This window comes from Diorhabda carinulata, chromosome 6 (assembly GCF_026250575.1).
Source record: "Diorhabda carinulata isolate Delta chromosome 6, icDioCari1.1, whole genome shotgun sequence".
NCBI classification, from domain to species: Eukaryota; Metazoa; Arthropoda; class Insecta; order Coleoptera; family Chrysomelidae; genus Diorhabda; species Diorhabda carinulata.
In genome coordinates this window covers 26218428-26237637 of record NC_079465.1, presented here as the reverse complement: position 1 = coordinate 26237637, position 19210 = coordinate 26218428, and the positions used below count along the sequence as shown (strand labels likewise).

Below are 19210 nucleotides of genomic sequence, written 5' to 3'. Positions count from 1 at the left end.
TCGAAAGAAATCTTTTAATTACATTTCTTTGAATGTACACACTCATTCATTATGGAAAAACAAATTTTTTCTTTGCTTGTTTATCCTTGCAACGATGATTTATGCTTTTATGTCAAGTGTACAAAAATGCGCGATGTGATTTGAAAAATATTTTATAACGTGACTGTAGCACAAATAAGCAAATTCAATCAAATATTATTTGAATTATGCCGAAGAAAAAGGAAATAAAATATGATGCCAAGCAGTCCACAGAACCGCTCTGGGCTGCTGGGAAAGTTCATTTGCAGGTCTATGGACCGCACCGAGGCTCAAAGTGTTAAGCAGATTTTTATATTACTGAGTATTCGATATAAGGATGTAACAATAAAAAATAATTTGAATCAAAAGTTTTTATTAATGCAAAATTGATAAATAATTTACAAAAATATTTTTTTCCTCAAATATTACCAATATAATAATGTGACTATCGAATGAGCAGCAACATGAAGTGAAACTTCGCCTCTATTTTTATTTCTGTCTACAATTCTAATATTATCATCGAACGGTCTCCTAAAACAAATTTTTATAAAAATTTAGTAGTACAAAACCCATAATCAAGATTTTTGGTCATCAAAAACGCTAATAGTCCGATAGAAAAAATTGTTATCCAAAATTCAATACTGCATTTCAAAATATAAGATACTTTTAATCAAATATAGAGGCTTTATAGTTGAAAATGTTAAATTTTATTTTGAGGATTGAAAATAATTAAAAAAAAATCACAATTTTGAGAATAGAAAAACCCAAAAAGATCCAAACAACAAATGTGGTAATCGAAATTTTTTACAGAAAAATCTATAAATTTGATTTCCCCCAAACATATCAAATTAGATATTTAGGCCAGGGCACTTACGAACAAAAAGGCTTTTGGTGACAAAATAATTAGTAGAGAAAAACCAACGCCATCGTGTTCTAGGGGTTAAATAAAAGTTATGTGCATAAAATTCAACATTTTTTGTCTATGCAATAAAAACACCAAAAAATCGGTACAAATTTTGTTTTTTGTGTTTTGCGCTGAACCTATGCAAGACCCGTCTTTGTTACTTTGAACAATATTGTAGAGAATTGAAAAATCTTCAAAATAAGCTTTTATAAATTAAATTTCGATAATTTTTTGCTTAGATAATTTAACCGAAAAGAGAAAATTTTTAATTTTTTAAATTGTTTATAATTTGTTTAATTTTAAATATAAAGATTTCTTATTCACTGAAAACCTAGATGTCGATGTACTTAATCAGCTCTTAAGATGGGCCCCGTGGCCCTAATAGTTTTTGCAAAATGACAATTAAACCCTTTTTTCAAAGGGCCAATCCTGCTCACCGGATGGTCCTATCATCATTTGGAAAGTCGCGTTGGAAAGAAAAAGAGTTGAACTAAAAATCCCTCATCTCAGTTTTTTGAATTTATTTTTGACCTCAAGAAAGTGTTCAAAAAAGGGACAAAAAAAATTATAAACAAGTAAAGCAGCAAATACGAAATATTTCTTCATAAAATTAAGTATTTTCACCTAGAATGCAAATTATTTTATGCCAGTATGAATAACTGTTTATTTAGTTAATAAATAAATCTTACAAAAAATTGCAAAATTCATAGAGAAGAAAATTCTGGGAAGATTATTAATTTTAGCAAAAAACTAATGTGACAGTTAATTTAAGCTGAACGAGTTTTAGCTCAGTTTAAACAAAAATATCAAAATCGGTCCAATAGTTACTGAGATAATATTTTTATCCCCACTCCTTCGCTGTCGCAGCTTCGAGGATCAATGGGGAAAAATAGTGTCACTTATACTGCTACCAAATGCACATTTTCAATAATAGACTATTGAAACTTTTATTGATAAAAATTTGAAACTTCCCCTACAAAATGACGCAAAAAACATTCCTTAATATTGAAAAACAAAGCCGCAGTGAAAGTTTAAAAAAAATGTCTAGCTTCGCCCCAAACTAAAATGCCAGCTTTCCGAATATGACATTGGTATTACGATATTTTTATAAAATGTTTAAAAAACAATAAATTGTTTATAAATTTTTTTTACCCCTGTTTCTGAACACTTTTTTGAGGTCTTATTTACAACGCGACTTTCCAAATGATGATAGGACCATCCGGTGAGCAAGAATGGCCCTTTGAAAAAAAAGAGCCTCAAATGGTTTGATTGCCATTTTGCAAAAACTATTAGAGCCACGGGGCCCATCTTAAGAGCATTGATTAAGTCCATCGAGATGTCGATTTTCAGTCAATAAGAAACCTTTATATTTAAAATTAAACAAATTATAAACAATTTAAAAAATTAAAAATTTTCTCTTTTCGGTTAAATTATCTAAGCAAAAAATAATCGAAATTTAATTCATAAAAGCTTATTTTGAAGATTTTTCAATTCTCTACAATATTGTACATAGTAACAAAGACGGGTCTTGTATAGGTTCAGCGCAAATTGCAAAAAACAAAATTTGTACCGATTTTTTGAGGTTTTCATTGTTAAAAATAACGCATAGACAAAAAATGATGAATTTTATGCACATAACTTTTATTTAACACGATGGCGCTATTTTCTTTCTACTATTAATTTTGTCACGTAATTTCGTAAATTGGGATTTGAACTCTCTCTATTCCCCTCTTCATTTTTTTCCGTAAAAAAAATTTTGCCCAATAGGCATTATCCTAGTTGTCATCTAGTCTGATGAAATCAATTCTAATCAGTCCGTGACATCGCAATAGCTTTAGAGCCTCATTTATTCTATGAGATATTAATCCAAATTTTTCCAATATTCTTTCAATAGTTTTATGACATTCGTGCTTCAAATTTCTTCCAAGAGATTAAAAATCTGTTACATTTGTTACATTGTATACCACTCAATCTCAACCATGGTAGATCGTTTGTACTATGAGCTCTTCTTGTTTGTTTACAACAAGCGGTTCATCAGAATTGGATTTTCCAGAAAACCACACACAAAAACACATAACGTCTCATTGTTTTTCGCATACACCTATAAAGTTGTATGATCTGTCATATTTGATTACGATTCGTATTTTTGAAACGGCAATCTGTCAATTAAAAGTTCTGTATTTTCGCAAAAAATTGAGACAGCGCATTGAATAAAAAAATGAATCGTTCAGAAACGACGAGGCAATTCTTGAGTGTCCATAATTTTTATCAACCAATCACTCTACAGGATTTTATGTAGGATATTACTTACGTGTTAGCTATAACTACCACAATCCCACCGTCTGGTCTTTGGAAAGCTGCTACTTGCTTAAATACGTCCAAGTATGAAACTTCTATAACTTTGGATCCGGGTGTGACGAATTTCGAAAAGTGTCCCATAGCGTAGTAAGTCGGTTGTTTAAAAAATTCCCCAGCGGTGGCGTTTACAATTATAGGGGAATCAACACCATCAGATAGCGTTGGACCCCCGTCGCAATCTAATGCCAAATTCCAATCAACCCAACCGGTTACCCAATAATTACAATTCTTAAAAATATCGTAAAAAAAGAATTCATACCATACACAACGAAAACTAAAGAATGTGGGACAGAACTAGTATGACCCAAAATTCAGGTTGGATCTCGTAAAGTTGGAAAACTGTACTGGAGGAAAAAGTTGTCGAGGTGTATCGAAGAACTTAGAAAGAGATAGCAACAAACAATATCAATGAATTAAGACATCTTTTGATAGTTGTCATTTACAGTAATTTTGACATTCTCCTTCGGGAATAGTAACATAACCTCTCTTTATTTACGTTAGTGTTGACGTCTTAATTTGAGGTTATGTAAACCACTGTATCTAATCAGCTGTTTTGATACAACAATCAGTTGTGAGAGCTTCGAAAACAGAGCGACAAAGAGGATCGGTTTACCACTCTCTATCTTTCTTTATTCGCTAGTAACATTTTGTTATCATTAATTAATTCTATGAGAGAAAAACAATCGATTATTTTCGATTGCTCAAGCGATATTCGTTTATATTTTGAATTTTCTCTCTCCACAAAATGCCGAAAAGTGCTTCCGAACGCAGTTATGAGACTATTTGAAATATTCTTTCTTTGCTAAAGAGCAATACTTCGTTAAGACACGAAATCCCTTCAAACATCTCCATTACAAATGCTATAACTCACTAACTTATAATATGACAGCTGTCAAATTTATTAGCGCCCTCTATGTGACAGCGTACAAAGTTTTCAGCCCACTTGATAAATATCTTAATACTTAATAAATCACGTTTCGCGCATAGATTAACTTCGATTCGACAAAGTTAACCTGTAAGTTCTAATCGCATGTCCAGTCGTGCAACCTCGCGAGGTATTCAGATTCTCTGTGATCGCGGAGTTGGCAACATGGGCTACGATCTCGCGATTTCGAAAACTGTCACCAAATGTATATAAACCTCAGATAACGTCAAGTAGTATGGCCTTAAGCACTTCGAATCCTTCGACTTTAGACATTTATCGGAAGTTGAGCGAGGCCGAGGCGAGGTTGCGTTCGATCTTATTCGGTTAACCTCGATCAACTTCGTGACTAGTGTAATGAAAACTTCATACATGTACTCACCTCTATTATATGACTTGCATAATCCTCTGCCCTCTGCCATGAGCCCAAGATAACATTTTTTTCGAAGGGCTTTTCACCTTAAACAACAATATGATCAAATTAAATTTTATTTTCTGATTAATATATTTGAATTAATAATACGGCATCCGCTTTATAGATACGAAGGTTCTCTAAAAAGTTTTCTACCTAAAAAAGAAAAAAGAATTTTCTTTTTTTCAATGCTATCGCTTCTTTCAGTTTCTTCCTTTATCTTATCACGTGATAATGCAATTTACTGTCTTGACTGTTTTTTCGTTTCAGGACTTTCAGGCCCTTCAATTTTTTTCGTGTCACAAAAATATTCACAACGACTCACTTAGACGATTGTCAAATAAAAAAATAAACGTCCAACATAGCTGATATTTTATAAGGGCTGTTAAGTTTTGGGGTAGACGGATGAAAACAAAAATTTAAAATTTGATGAGGTTTTATTGTTTTTCAAAATATTTTCCATTAAAATCAGTTCACTTCTACACGCGTTTTAACCAATCGACAAGGCATTTTTTTATCCCAAAACATGTAATTTGAATGCATTAACCACTTTTTCAGGTGTCGAAAAACGTAATTTATTTTTGATCTACGGCAAAAGAAAGGCAATCAAGGATTGTACGACAGATAACCCATCAAATCGATATTTTGACTGTCCAAAAACGTTTGAGCGTAAACTGATGTGTAAGAGGTCGTCGTGAGGGAAATTGATTCGTTTTTTTTTGGTTTCTCTGAGTTTTCCCGAAAAAACAAGCGACGATTTCCTTCGAATTACGTCGTGTGCGAACAAATTATGCTAATAAGTGATTAAACCCTAAGTTTGAGGTAGAAAACTTTCCAGACAACCCTCGTAGCTTTTCTATTCATAACCGCGTATCTTATCTCGATTAGTTAGAATAAATTACGCCCCTCAGACGCTCAGCATCATCCGTATTCATATATATTGACGTAACTTTTTGTCGGTTTCTCTGATAAATTGTTTTTTGAAGTTAATGATTAATTAATATTAAAAAGTACCAACCTCTAAAAATTAACCTTGCGTTATATTATATTTATATCTAGATAGATTATATTATTATTGTTGTAAATGAAGTTTTAATTGAAGAATTTAAATGTTGCGTACCTCTAGTACCTTCAGTACCAAGTATAAATAAATTAGGATAAAGTGCGTGTGTCCCATCGAGCGATACAAGCTTTGGCATTGCTTTGTCATAGTACCAATGAATACCAATACCGTCAACGTAATTTTTGGCCCCAGGATAGAAAAAAAACATCTGAAAAACAAAACAAAATAAAAAATTTGAAATTATAGAGAGCGCGCCATAAGTTTTTGTACTTTTGCGTACGGTCTAGTGTAAGAACCACGCAATTCTTTGGTTTTTGGAAATTTAATCACAATGGATGGTTTCACGGGAGAACAACGCGCGATTCTTGTGAAACAATTTCGCAAAAATGGCACAATTATTTACAAAAAACAAACAGGTGACTACGGCGCTGTTTGGGCGTTTTGACAACAAAATTTCTTCTCAAACGAAGCCCACGTTTACGACATATCAATAAAGCAGATTGCAGATTTTGGTGTGAAGAAGAACCTAAATAGAAACACCAAAGATCTTCAGATCATCCAAAAGTGATAGTTTGGGTGCCAATATTTTCATTTAAACTCCTCATAGCCCAGACTCATCTCCACCTGATATCTTTTTCTGGGGTCTTGTTAAAAGTTGAATCTACGCGAATGTAAATCAAAGACTAGGCTCCAGGAATTCCAACGGTTAGATGGTAGCCACATCAAACAGCTCTTGAATGCTGTTGAAAGGGAATTTTATCATTTGGGTGGTTTTCTTAAATAAGTACATTGAACTCCTGGAAATAGTACTGAAAAAATCTGAAATACTTACAAGAACAATCCAGAGAGGTAGCATTGCAGTTACATCATCAAAAGTGATGATTTTGATATCAGCAAACTCGGAATTTCTTATAGTAGGTCCAAAATATTGCGATATCCATTTACCCTGTAATTAAATTAATCAGCTACATTCTTTGTCTATAAAAACATTCGATTTCAAGCCCCAGCAACTATAAAAGGCGAAATTTCGCGAAAAAACCGAAAAGTTAAGTATTTAAATCAGACATGGGTGAATGTTGGATGTACAGTACCTAAGGATTGGAAAAACCATCACATACCAGGAGCTTTGGCGATAGAAAACGTTCAGGGGGGTCTCGAAAAATCATAAAGCCCAGAGATAGCAACACAGATTAATGATTCTAGGAATCTGCCTTGATTGAAAGACGCTGATCTTTTTGGAAGCGTAGCAGTGGAGAAACCTCTTTTAAGACGTCCAAATAAAATTGACAGGTTGTAGTGGGCTAAAGAAGATGAAAATTGGACACTATAAGAGTGAGAGAGAGTTATATGGAGTGACAGGTCAGAGTTTATGGTCTCCGTGTGTCAGGTCAAAGAAAGAACGGATGTAAGATCCATGGTGGAGATGGAGGCTCGGTGATGGTTTGAGGGTGTTTTGGAGGAAGGCGACTGGAGACCTGGTAAAAATTTTTGAAGAAAATAGGTATAAAAATATTAAAAGAAAGTGTAGTACATTTTGGCCAACGCCTGATCGGCAGAAAATTCGTCTTAACACATGACAACGATCCCAAGCATTACTTGAAGCTGCGCAAAGAGTATTTGAAAAAATTTGAAAGGAAAAATGTCATTAAAGTAATGATTTGCCTATCAAAGCTGCCCAAACTTAACCCAAATGAGTTGTTGTGGGATAAATTGTACTGGGAAGTCAGAAAGTAGCGTCTTACTTCCAATTCTCGTCTTTGGGATATCCTGAAAAATGAATGGAACCAAATAGACGACGATTATTTGTCGAGAATACCAAAAAATAGTTAAAGCAAAAGTAGGTTACATCAAAAAAAAAGTGTAGTTGTAGTATTCATAATATCAAGCAAAATATCCCCTAACCAAAAACTTTTGACAGGTACTGTATATCTTAGGGGTGAATACCTTTGTTCTTAGTTTTTCTTCTTTTCCACCCAATTTTTCATGTGTTTATTATGGGTGTTTAAGCTATTTGTCTAATTATGAAGTTTGATATAAATCTTTTTTATTTCATCTTCTATGGTTTTTTCTAGTTTGTGTTTTAATCTGATTTCTATCATATATATCTTGCTGACCTCACTCATTAATGTGATTCCTCTATAACTGATGCAATCCCTTGTGCCCTTTTTTTATTAGTCAGTGTCGTTAAATTGATATGGAGAACCAAAACAAACAAATAGAACAGAAGAGGCAAGCCAAGAAGGAATTCAAATGAAAAATAGGAAAGAAAGTTATATCTACTGTCTATTTTTCTATGATATTATCTTCGTTTGTTATTATATCTTTACTTGTAATGTTTATGAGTGAGTTTTTATTATTATTACCTGTTTTCCTTGCATTTTTAATGGTTATCCAAATTCTATTATCTTTCTTTTTATCCCTCAACTAATCTTTTAACTTCTCTCCTTTCTTTTTAGTATTTTTCGCAGCTCGATTGTGTTTCAGTCGTTAGCTTGTTTTAATTTCATGTTTCATGGTCTCCGAGCCCAAATTCATTCTCTTTTATCGCGTGTTTCTTTCATTTTATCTTCTTCATTGATTCATTTCTTAGTATTTCTCTTTTTTGTTGTTTATAACTTTTCCTCGGGTGTGATTTATTTTTCAAAATGTCTGATTCGAATTTAATAAAAAATATGTACCTACCATCTGACTGGGAGTCATCGCCACTGAAGGTATTTTGAATAAAGTGAATCCTACGCTAGGTTCATTACCAGTGGTGATACCCCAAAACGATACGTTATTTTTTTTATATTCTTGTAAAAATTTCAAGTGATACAAAGCCCATGATTGATACATTTCCGATTTCAGTGTTCCGAAAATTGTTGTAAACTTTTCGATAGCTTTCATCCATTTAGGCGAAGTCCAAGCGGTTGCGAACAATTTAAAATTGTCTCCGGTTAGTTCTTTGGCTTGTTTGATAAAAGGAATCTAAAAAAAAAACAGTTTTTGTTGCCCTTAAAATCTTACAGTGCATATACTACTCAAAATTTATTTTATTTATGGATTGGAATCGATACCAAAGTAATTGTGACTTGATTTTAATTTAGACTCATTAAAAGCAGATTTATAATCGTTCAAAATATCTTGAAGACATTTTCTCGGCCAAAGAATCAGCTTATGTAACTGTATGGTTTGAAATGACTGTGGTGAAAGTCCAAATTTCCATTTCCTCCTGTTTTTGACTATTTGTGAAGCCTCTTTCCATGGTAAGTTTATATCTTGCAGTTCTTTCTCGAATAATTCTTCTTCATGTTCGTGAATGTATGCTCAATCTTGTTTTGTCTATTATACTTTGATTTAATACTTGTCTGGTTATGTTTGTTGTTGGTTAACGTAATGTATAACTTATCCATCTCCATTTCCACTTCATCATCGTTACGTCGTCTCCAAAAGTGTTTAGCCAAAAAATTTTACGTATAACTCGTAGGCATCTAAAACCTCTTCCTATCATATTTCCAATTTTCGACCACATGACCCAGAAAAGATTTTACATGGGTCAGAAATAGTCTCAGTTTTGTTGTTCTTAAGATACTAACTGAAGACCATATTTTATTTAGTAACGCGTTTGGTGTTAGGCCTATTTTTTGTTCTATATCATTTTCAGCAAAATTGTTTGCCCTATCTGTATTCGCTTGGAGCGGTTTCACGTTTAAAGGTCCAATAGTACTCCGGTAGCATATTTCTGAACAATTGGTTGTTGAAATGTTCCTAAATGATCGTCCCGAACCGCACCCAAATTGTCGGGAACAGAAAGTTCACTTTAAATAACATTTTGCAACCTAAGTACTTCGTAGATTAGATAATTCTTACAACTAAATTTTGGTTTGAGGTTCAAGCAACCAAATTTCTTGTTCAAGCTTTCTGCTTCAAATAAATGAACGCATTTCCTTTTCTACATAAGGTTTTAACAAAAATTTTGATGAATATGTGCAGAGGAGGTGAATAAACTTTCTGCTTATCTAATAAAGGTTCATCCAAAATGTTTTTCTGGCTGGGCACAATATTTTAATGTAATTGCCAATCTGTAAATAATATTTCTGATCCTGCTGCATAAACAACAATGTTTTGGATTGATATAAAGCATGTTATGGTATGTTGCTTTTATATTTACAAAATAACTAACGGGAACTGTTTACTTTCGTTTCCTTTGAACAACAAAACTGCCATTAGACTTTTGTTGTATATTGGAAAAACAAAATTCATTCAGTAAACTTGGAATATCATTAATCTTTTTGTATTTATGCTATACAAGTGTACTACTTCGAGATTTTTCCAAGCATGTGAACCAATTTTCCATTCCGATTGAGGTACATCCAAAACGTGTCATTTGAAAACATCAACCGCTTCTTCAGGTGCAGAAAAACGTCGAACTCGCAATTTATATTTGATCTGCGGAAAGAAGAAGGAAAAATTGGGTGTCAAACAAAGACTGTACAGCGGATGACGCATCAATTCGATGTTTTGACTGAGCAAAAACGTTTTTGTTGGAACTGATTTTTGCGAACACTTCTGGCACACAAATGCTGGTGTACCAATCAGAATTGACCGTTCTACTTGCTCGAAGGTCAAACCGGGTTGATCAGCTCAAAATGTTTGTGATTTAAATCCATTTTTGACCAAAATGAATGTTTCAAGAATCTGTAAACAACTCAAATAGCACACGTTCTAATTGCAATGTCAGATTTGACATATTGACATCAGTGTTGCCATATATCAAAATTTGAGTAACATAGTTAACAACATAGCTAAAAACGGCCTTCAGCTATAACTCAGGAACGGATCAAATTACAGTAGAATTAAATAACTCAATTCACCAAGTTGCTTTTTTAAAAAAAAACAATTTATTTAGCAAACTGAGGATTTAATAATTTAAAGTTATGATTGGTTACACTAAACTGACGAATATCAAATTAGAAAACTAAGTATTACTTTATATATAAATTCTTATCTTATAAAATAATAAATAATTGATGATGACACCTTAATGGGGTTAAAGTTGACAATCCATGAAACTGACAGAAATATGAAATACAGACAATTTATAGTAACGATAAACCTAATGAGGTTTGAGTTCATAGTAATAAATAAATAATTGATAATGATGAGTCGTTGTGATAAGGGTTGTTTTGGATTGCTTAACATTTCATTACGAGGTGAAAAAAATGAAAAGTTGTAAGATTCTATCTAAATACGTGAATAAAATCACTAAATTGGACAACACTAAAAATATTATCAATGAAATTAGAAATACAAAAGTCCAATTGAATCAAATTGAAACTAATTTAGTAGATTTGCTTCTACATTGGAATTACTTCAACTTAACCCCTGATTGACTTGATTGGATTTTTATTATGTTTATCAATAATTTTGTTTTTTCCAAAAGACCTTGGAATCCTTATCAACTCAACCACGAAAGTGCGAGAATTAAAAATTTAAAATATTAATATTCATACTGATAACCACTAATTTCGAAGAATAATTGTATTTTAAGTCGTTTTTACGAGAAAAATTTTCGAATTAACATAGAAATAATAAATTATTTTCAGAATCGTTTAATATTTTTCAAAATAGTCTATAAATTTAGGGCAACAATGCTCTAATTCTCCAAACTTTTCAACTTTGTCAAATAGTAGTTGCCGTTTTTCTGGGTGGTCGGCTGGGGGCCAAATTTGGAAATATACCCCCTATGATTTTCCATAAAAACGGTTGGTATCACTTTCCCTGTCGATGAAATCATCTTTTGCCTTTTCCGAAACAAGTTTGTCTCTTGAAATCCCGTGTCTTAACTATTATTACCTTTCAGGAGTGTAGTGGTGGACTTAAGTTCAATTTAGAGCAAAAAATTCGACTAATTTTGCTAAAACTACGTCAATCACACCTGGAAAATGTTTATTCAAATAGGCTTTTAGTCCAAGGTGAACAAACGCGACATCCAGAACTACTTGGTGAACTTTTTTGATGATATCGCGTTTTTGGTCGTTCCGAATACTCGTCCTCAGTCAAGCTAATGAGGTTTCGTTCGGCTGTCCAAAATTTTTCGATCGAAATGCCTCCGTATATACGAGAATTGCTACTTTAGTTTTGAGGTGTGGCAATACTGATCAGATCTAGCACTGCCGTCATTTTTAATAGTGAACGTACACAGAACGTGATGTCATACGAGTTCAGTTGTTTACAGATCCTTGAAACATTCATCTTTGTCAAAAAATGGAATCATTTTCGTTTGATGATTTTCTCTGACTTTTGACGTGGATTGAGCCAACAGCAATTTGCCCATCAACTCGCTTCAACTTTTGGTGATGAAGCACCATCTCAAGTAAATGAGCTTCGTTGGTAATCCCATTTTGGTCTCTATAGGTCTACTTGACTTTCAACAAGATTGCTCGCGTTGGAAAGGTTCGTGTCGATTGGTGCAAAAAAATGTCGAAACAATTCAATCGCAGTGCTTCAAAAGACGTCTATGGGATCTGGACAGTCAACAAATCATGGATCTATAAATATGAAACCGAAACAACAAAAATCGTCTTTCAAGACGAGCCAATTCTAACAAAAGCTGCAAGACAAAAATAAATTGTGAGGTTAACGTTTTCCTACACCTGGAGAAGCGGTTGATGCTTTCAAATCTTTGGAGGTACGTCAATCGGAATGGGGAAAATTGTAAAAGTGTATTGATCTCAATGTCTAGCTAAAAATTCAAGTAGCAACCTCTCGTATATCCCATCATCTTCAAGTTGAGGTCGGAAACTTCTCAAAGAACCCTCGTAAAATTCTCTGATAATGTTTATCGAATAAATATACGATTATTTCAGCTGGGAATTAATATTGCTAAATATAGATAAATGAAATGAAATAATGTGTCCTCAACTTATAAATACCTTATATTCAAAATCATCAGGTGCTAGTTGAAAATTAGTTAAATTAACATCAGGTGTTTCGGCGTAACTATATTCTTTAGACGAAAAATCAGTCATACCTATAGGTACCCTTCCAATTGTATATCCAATACCATTTTCACTGAAATACGATCTAAAATACAAACAAAACTGTAAAGTGAATAGAAAAACCCAAAAATACGAGGGTTAATCTATTCGCTGCGACCCCGACACGTTTATAAATCAAAAAAATTATTTACCGTAACATCACATTGTAAAATCTCATATCAGTATTAAACTTGATCGTGTCAAACAACGCATAGTGGTTGAATACTCGCGTTTAAAATATTCAACATGAAATGCACGATAATAGTTATTTACAGGGTGGTGCAATAGAAAGATATTTTCCTTCAGCTAATTGATGTCCCTCAGATTGTTCATGTAGACTTTATGTTTGAGGTGTCCCCCCCCCCCAAAAAAAATCAAGAGGCTTCAAGTCATGGCTACGTGGGTGTCAAGGGATATCACTTCTTTTGGAAATTTGTTTTGCAGGAAACATCTGTCTCACAGCAGCCATAGAAACATTTGATGTGTGACAGATCACAACGTCTTGTTGGAACCAAGTTCTCGTATTCGTTATTCTTGATCTCGCAAGTTCTAGAGTCAAATATCCCTCTAATATCGCAACATAGAGATCGGTGTTAACGGTGATGTTTCGTCTTCAAAAAATAAACGGCCAATAAGTCTTTTGCTGGAGATTACTGCCCAGGGATGTTGTCTAAAGAGGAAAATCGTCTAAGAATTTCTTCAGCAAATTCCAACTTTGCTCCAAAGTTGGTATCTTTTAACTCCTGTGTTAACTGGAGCTTATAAGGATGTAGTTTAAGTTTCAACTTCGAAATTAGCTGTAAACTTCGTCACGATAAATTTAAAGCCGCAGATCGCTTCCGGATTTTCTAGTATTGACTCCTTCACCTTATCAATATTGTCTGTGGTCCTAGACGTTCTTGGACGAGCTTTTGCTGGTGGTTTAAACGTGGAACTGGTCTCTTAAAAACGCTCAACCCACATTTCACTTAAATTTGCACTAGGAGCTGCATTAATGTGTCTTAATCTTTGTTCTGAACGATACAGACGCCTTGTCAAGACGTGTGAACGACCAATGCATCGCTTTCCGTCGAAGTGACTCATGGCTACTAAAACTTCACGTGTGCAACTATCCAACCAGGCTAGGCTCCCCCCGCCCACGCACCGTTTACCTCGCGAAAAAAGATGATGCAATATACACCTTTTATTGCGCCACCCTGTATTATACAAGGGATAAAAGTGATAAATTTTAGCTACAATCTAGTATTTTTCCCGTGTATAATTGTTTTCCTGTGACAAGAAAAACTATAAAAAAATTATAATACAATATTCAAGTCAGAAAATTATTGATGTCAAATTTGAATTTTGAAATGATCTACTTATGCGATAATTATAAAATAGAAAATAATCAAATAGCCGTTAATTTAATTGTGTGTTTTGATTCAAAAATTGTGAACTTGCTGGTTAGGTTTCAATACTATAAAGTAAAAAAAAAATATTTGCCAGATAAATCGCGGAAAATTTACGAAACTGCGTATTCAATATTTTTGGTATGAAAGATGATAAAAATATGCAGTTCTTTCTCGGTGTGGTGGCTTATTTTTCGAAATTGACACAACAAAAGCTATAAACACTCAAAATATTTCGAACCAATTACATTTTTGAAACAAAATGAGAAGTTTTAAAGCCCAAGAAAGCGACGATGAAATTTATTTAATGACGATGATATTGAAGATTCCGATTCGGAAGGTTATTAATTGTAAAACTTAAGGAAACAAAGAATGATGTGGACAGGATTACAGATGTGGCCCTTCGTCCAGCACCAGGAAAGGATCACCGTCTGAGCGGGATACGGATTTATCGTTTTTCGAAATATTCTTCATTAAAAGCATTTCTCCCATTCCGATGTGCTTTGGACGCATCAACCGCTTCTTCAGATGTAGAAAAACGTCCACCTCGCAATTTATTTTTGATCTGCGGCAATAAGATGAATCGTAGGGTGCCAATGATCCCCACCAAGGGTGCCATGGTTTAAGTCAAACCTTACCAACACAAGGCAGAATTTGTATCGATGTATTTATGAGCTTTAAACGAATATTTTTCAAACAAAAATCGAGTTTGAGCTTATACAAGTGCACAGGTATTATGGTATGGTAATTTCGGTTGAAATTCCTGATTCCAAAATACATACAAGTAGATCATTTTTTATTATTGATCCAGTATTTTTGCTACTTGCTCCTTTTTTTAATTAAGAGGACTCGAACGGCTTTACAGTCCACGCTTTAAGAAGAACCGCCGCTTGCCAACAGCAGTTCAAATGTACTCCAATCAAAAAGGCTAGGAGGATGGAAATCTAGTATTGTGGCAAAAAGTTATGTGGATAGCTCAATGGAGAATAGAAGCAAAACTGCCAATATGCAGTCCCAATGTACCATGTCTCCTGAAGCTGTTGCAAGTAGTTCACAAACTTTAGTCATTCAACAGCAAAGTAATTTGTCGATCAAAGAGATGGAGATGGAGATGGGGATTGGAAAAATCTAGTTATTAACAAAACTTTCCCTTTTTTCGTTACGAAAAAGTACTCACTTCATTATATTATCACTTGCGTTCTTTCCAAGGGACTTAATGTTGAATCCAGCTGAATCTGTAAACGCGCCACCAAATCCAATAATCGTCTGACGTTCGATTTTGGTAATTATCATACGATTTATTGTGAACATACGATTCGACACGAAAGTACCTTCAGTTTTGTTCAACCTAAGTCCATTTCTACTCGACGTAAATAATAAATATTTAGGTGCTTCTACCTTTTTAACTGGAGGTATGGAGTCGCAATAAGTGTCATTACATACACAAACTGTACTATCACTACCATAATGTCTGGGAATACATTTTTCGGGTTTTGTCCAATGAAATACTGAAAAAACAGATTTGTGAATGCGCTTCAGACCAAATAAATTTGGTTTTTCTCATTGAAATTATCCCCATAAAACGGTTAATGTTCAGTAAAATAAATAAATTAAAATAGAAACTTGTGTTGAATGGTCCATTTATCGGCTTCAGTAAAGTAAAACTATTTAACGTTGCTAATAAATTTTAAATTATTTATTTATTGAAAATGGCACGTGGTAAAGCTGTATCTGACGAAACAAAAGAAGTATTTGTAATATAGGAAAGAAAATTTTAATAAAATAAACTGCTCGAAACGATGAAATCGAAAACTGAAAACATATTTAAAACAAACGAGAAGTATATGAAACGAAACTTTCGTTAATTGAGATCGAGAAGCTCGAGAGACTAGATCGACATTTATTTTTTTGTAAAATAGTGAGATCCGGAGGAGAAAACTTTAAAACCAATATAAGAAAACTGCCCCAGAGATGAAATCGTGACTAAATTGAATCTTCCTTTTTTAATTATAACGAAACGAGATGAGAACACTGGTCGCGAGATGAGGCGGCTAATACGAGACTTTCCCAAATTTAGAGAAACCGAGGTGATAAAACTGGTCGTGAGACGAGATCTCATTAATCAACGAGACGAGGAAATTTTTACGAGACGAAGTCGGTATTAAAATGAAACTGATATGAAGTGAGATTGAGATTAAAACAAAATTTACTTTTTTATAATCTATGATCGCGGAGAAAAGAGGACTAAAAAGTATTCTTTTAAATTTTCTCGAAACCGAGATGAGAAACTGATCGCGAAATTAGAACGAATTAAAACGAGACTTTTTTTAATATAACAAAACCGAGACGAGAAAACTGATCATAAAACGAGACGATTCATACAAGGCTGTCTCATATATAACGACACCGGGACGAGAAAACTGCTCGCGAGTCGCAATCGGAACCTAAACGAGACTTTATTAATTCATTGAAACTGATATGAGACGATATCGAGGGTAAAACAAAATTTCTTCTTTTAATTGATCACCACCGAAACGAAAAATTGGTTTCGAGAAGAAATAGGTACTAAAACGAGATTCACTGTTCGAGATTCTTTTTTCTTAAATATTCGACATCGAAATAAAGAGATTAGACTTCCTTTTTCAAATATAGTTACAGCGAGATGAGAAAACTGATCACGAGACGAGGCGACTGAAACGAGACTTTCTTAAATTTCTCGAAACCAAGATGAAAAACTTTTCGCGAGACTAGAAGGAACTAAATGAGACTTTTTCAACTATAACTAAACCGAGACGAGAAAATTGATCATAATACGAGAATTTTTTATATCTAACGAAATCGAGGCTGAGAACTGGTCATGAAGCGAGATCGAAACTAAAATGAGACTTACTTGAATCCAACTAAGCCGTGACGAGAAAACTGATCACGATAAGAGTCGATTAATAAGAGACTTTTTAAATGTGACGAAACCTAGATGAGAAACTGCTCACGAGACAATAGCGAGACTAAAACGAGACTTTTTTCAATATAACGAGACCGAGACGAGAAAACTGATCTTAATACGAGAATTTTTTATTTTTAATGAAACCGAGACGAGAAAAATGATCATATACCAGAATTTTTTATATCTAACGAAATCGAGGCTGAGAACTGGTCACGAAGCGAGATCGAAACTAAAATGAGACTTACTTGAATCCAACTCAACCGTGACGAGAAAACTGATCACGATAAGAGTCGATTAATAAGAGACTTTTTAAATGTGACGAAACCTAGATGAGAAACTGCTCACGAGACAATAGCGAGACTAAAACGAGACTTTTTTCAATATAACGAGACCGAGACGAGAAAACTGATCTTAAAACGAGAATTTTTTATTTTTAATGAAACCGAGACGAGAAAAATGATCATATACGAGAATTTTTTATATCTAACGAAATCGAGGCTGAGAACTGGTCACGAAGCGAGATCGAAACTAAAATGAGACTTACTTGAATCCAACTCAACCGTGACGAGAAAACTGATCACGATAAGAGTCGATTAATAAGAGACTTTTTAAATGTGACGAAACCTAGATGAGAAACTGCTCACGAGACAATAGCGAGACTAAAACGAGACTTTTTTCAATATAACGAGACCGAGACGAGAAAACTGATCTTAAAACGAGAATTTTTTATTTTTAATGAAACCGAGACGAGAAAAATGATCATATACGAGAATTTTTTATATCTAACGAAATCGAGGCTGAGAACTGGTCACGAAGCGAGATCGAAACTAAAATGAGACTTACTTGAATCCAACTCAACCGTGACGAGAAAACTGATCACGATAAGAGTCGATTAATACGAGACTTTTTTAAATGTAACAAAACCTAGATGAGAAACTGGTCGAGAGACAATAGCGAGACTAAAACGAGACTTTTTTCAATATAACGAGAGCGAGACGAGAAAACTGATCATAATACGAGAATTTTTCATATCTAACGAAATCGAGGCTGAAAACTGGTCAGGAAGCGAGATCGAAACTAAAATGAGACTTACTTGAATCCAACTAAACCTTGAGAAGAAAACTGTTCACGATAAGAGTCGATTAATACGAGACTTTTTTAAATGTAACAAAACCTAGATGAGAAACTGGTCGAGAGACAATAGCGAGACTAAAACGAGACTTTTTTCAATATAACGAGAGCGAGACGAGAAAACTGATCATAATACGAGAATTTTTCATATCTAACGAAATCGAGGCTGAAAACTGGTCAGGAAGCGAGATCGAAACTAAAATGAGACTTACTTGAATCCAACTAAACCTTGAGAAGAAAACTGTTCACGATAAGAGTCGATTAATACGAGACTTTTTTAAATGTGACGAAACCTATATGAGAAACTGGTCGCGAGACAATAGCGAGACTTTTTTCAATATAACGAGACCGAGACGAGAAAACTGATCTTAATACGAGAATTTATTATTTTTAATGAAACCGAGACGAGAAAACTGATCATAATACGAGAATTTTTTATATGTAACGAAATCGAGGCTGAAAACTGGTCACGAAGCGAGATCGAAACTAAAATGAGACTTACTTGAATCCAACTAAACCTTGAGAAGAAAACTGATCACGATAAGAATCGATTAAAAGTGACGAAACCTAGATGAGAAACTGGTCGAGAGACAACAGCGAAACTAAAATGATTTTTCTTTAAATTCAACGAAACCTTAACGAGAAAACTGATCACAAGACACGACTTTTTTAGATTTACCAATCCGAGGTGAGATTATTGAAAGTCTCGCCTCGTCTCTATTGTAAATTCCTATCCAGATAAGAATAAATGAAGGTGCCTAATATATTTTTTAGAAAATTTTAAAATCAAACTACTTACCTGCTAATAAAACTATGAGGTGAGGAAAAACAATTAATGGCATCTTGGAGTGTCGTCTAAAAAAATATCCCGATATGTATGCGAACGTATTTATATTTATATATGGCTGGCTTAACCTCAAATTTGAATACATATCTAAATTATGCAACAAGGGCGTATCGTTGACAGGATTACAAATATGTTTAAAGAAAGTTAAAAAAATTAAAATTTTTGACGTAACCACAAAATACTAATACTATACGACGTTACTAC

General features: G+C 33.8%; 1 protein-coding gene across 1 annotated transcript; it reads right to left on the bottom strand.

The window, feature by feature from the left end:
* Positions 1–374: 374 nt before the first annotated feature.
* On the bottom strand, positions 375–19001 carry LOC130895802 (lysosomal acid glucosylceramidase-like). Its single transcript, XM_057803352.1, has 9 exons — positions 18959–19001; positions 15262–15592; positions 12592–12742; positions 8360–8644; positions 6510–6623; positions 5735–5885; positions 4585–4661; positions 3234–3508; positions 375–549 (listed from the first exon to the last, which is right to left on the bottom strand). The coding sequence occupies exons 1-9, from the start codon at positions 18999–19001 to the stop codon at positions 444–446; spliced, it is 1533 nt and encodes a 510-aa protein (XP_057659335.1). The 3' UTR covers positions 375–443.
* Positions 19002–19210: the final 209 nt, after the last annotated feature.

Coding starts and splice junctions, on each gene's coding strand:
- LOC130895802 (XM_057803352.1), bottom strand. CDS start 19,001: ATGCCATTAATTGTTTTTCCTCACCTCATAGTTTTATTAGCAG. Junction 12,743..15,261: donor GCAAGTGATAATATAATGAA/GTGAGTACTTTT, acceptor TTTGTATTTTAG/ATCGTATTTCAGTGAAAATG. Junction 550..3,233: donor GTGGTAGTTATAGCTAACAC/GTAAGTAATATC, acceptor AATTTGTTTTAG/GAGACCGTTCGATGATAATA.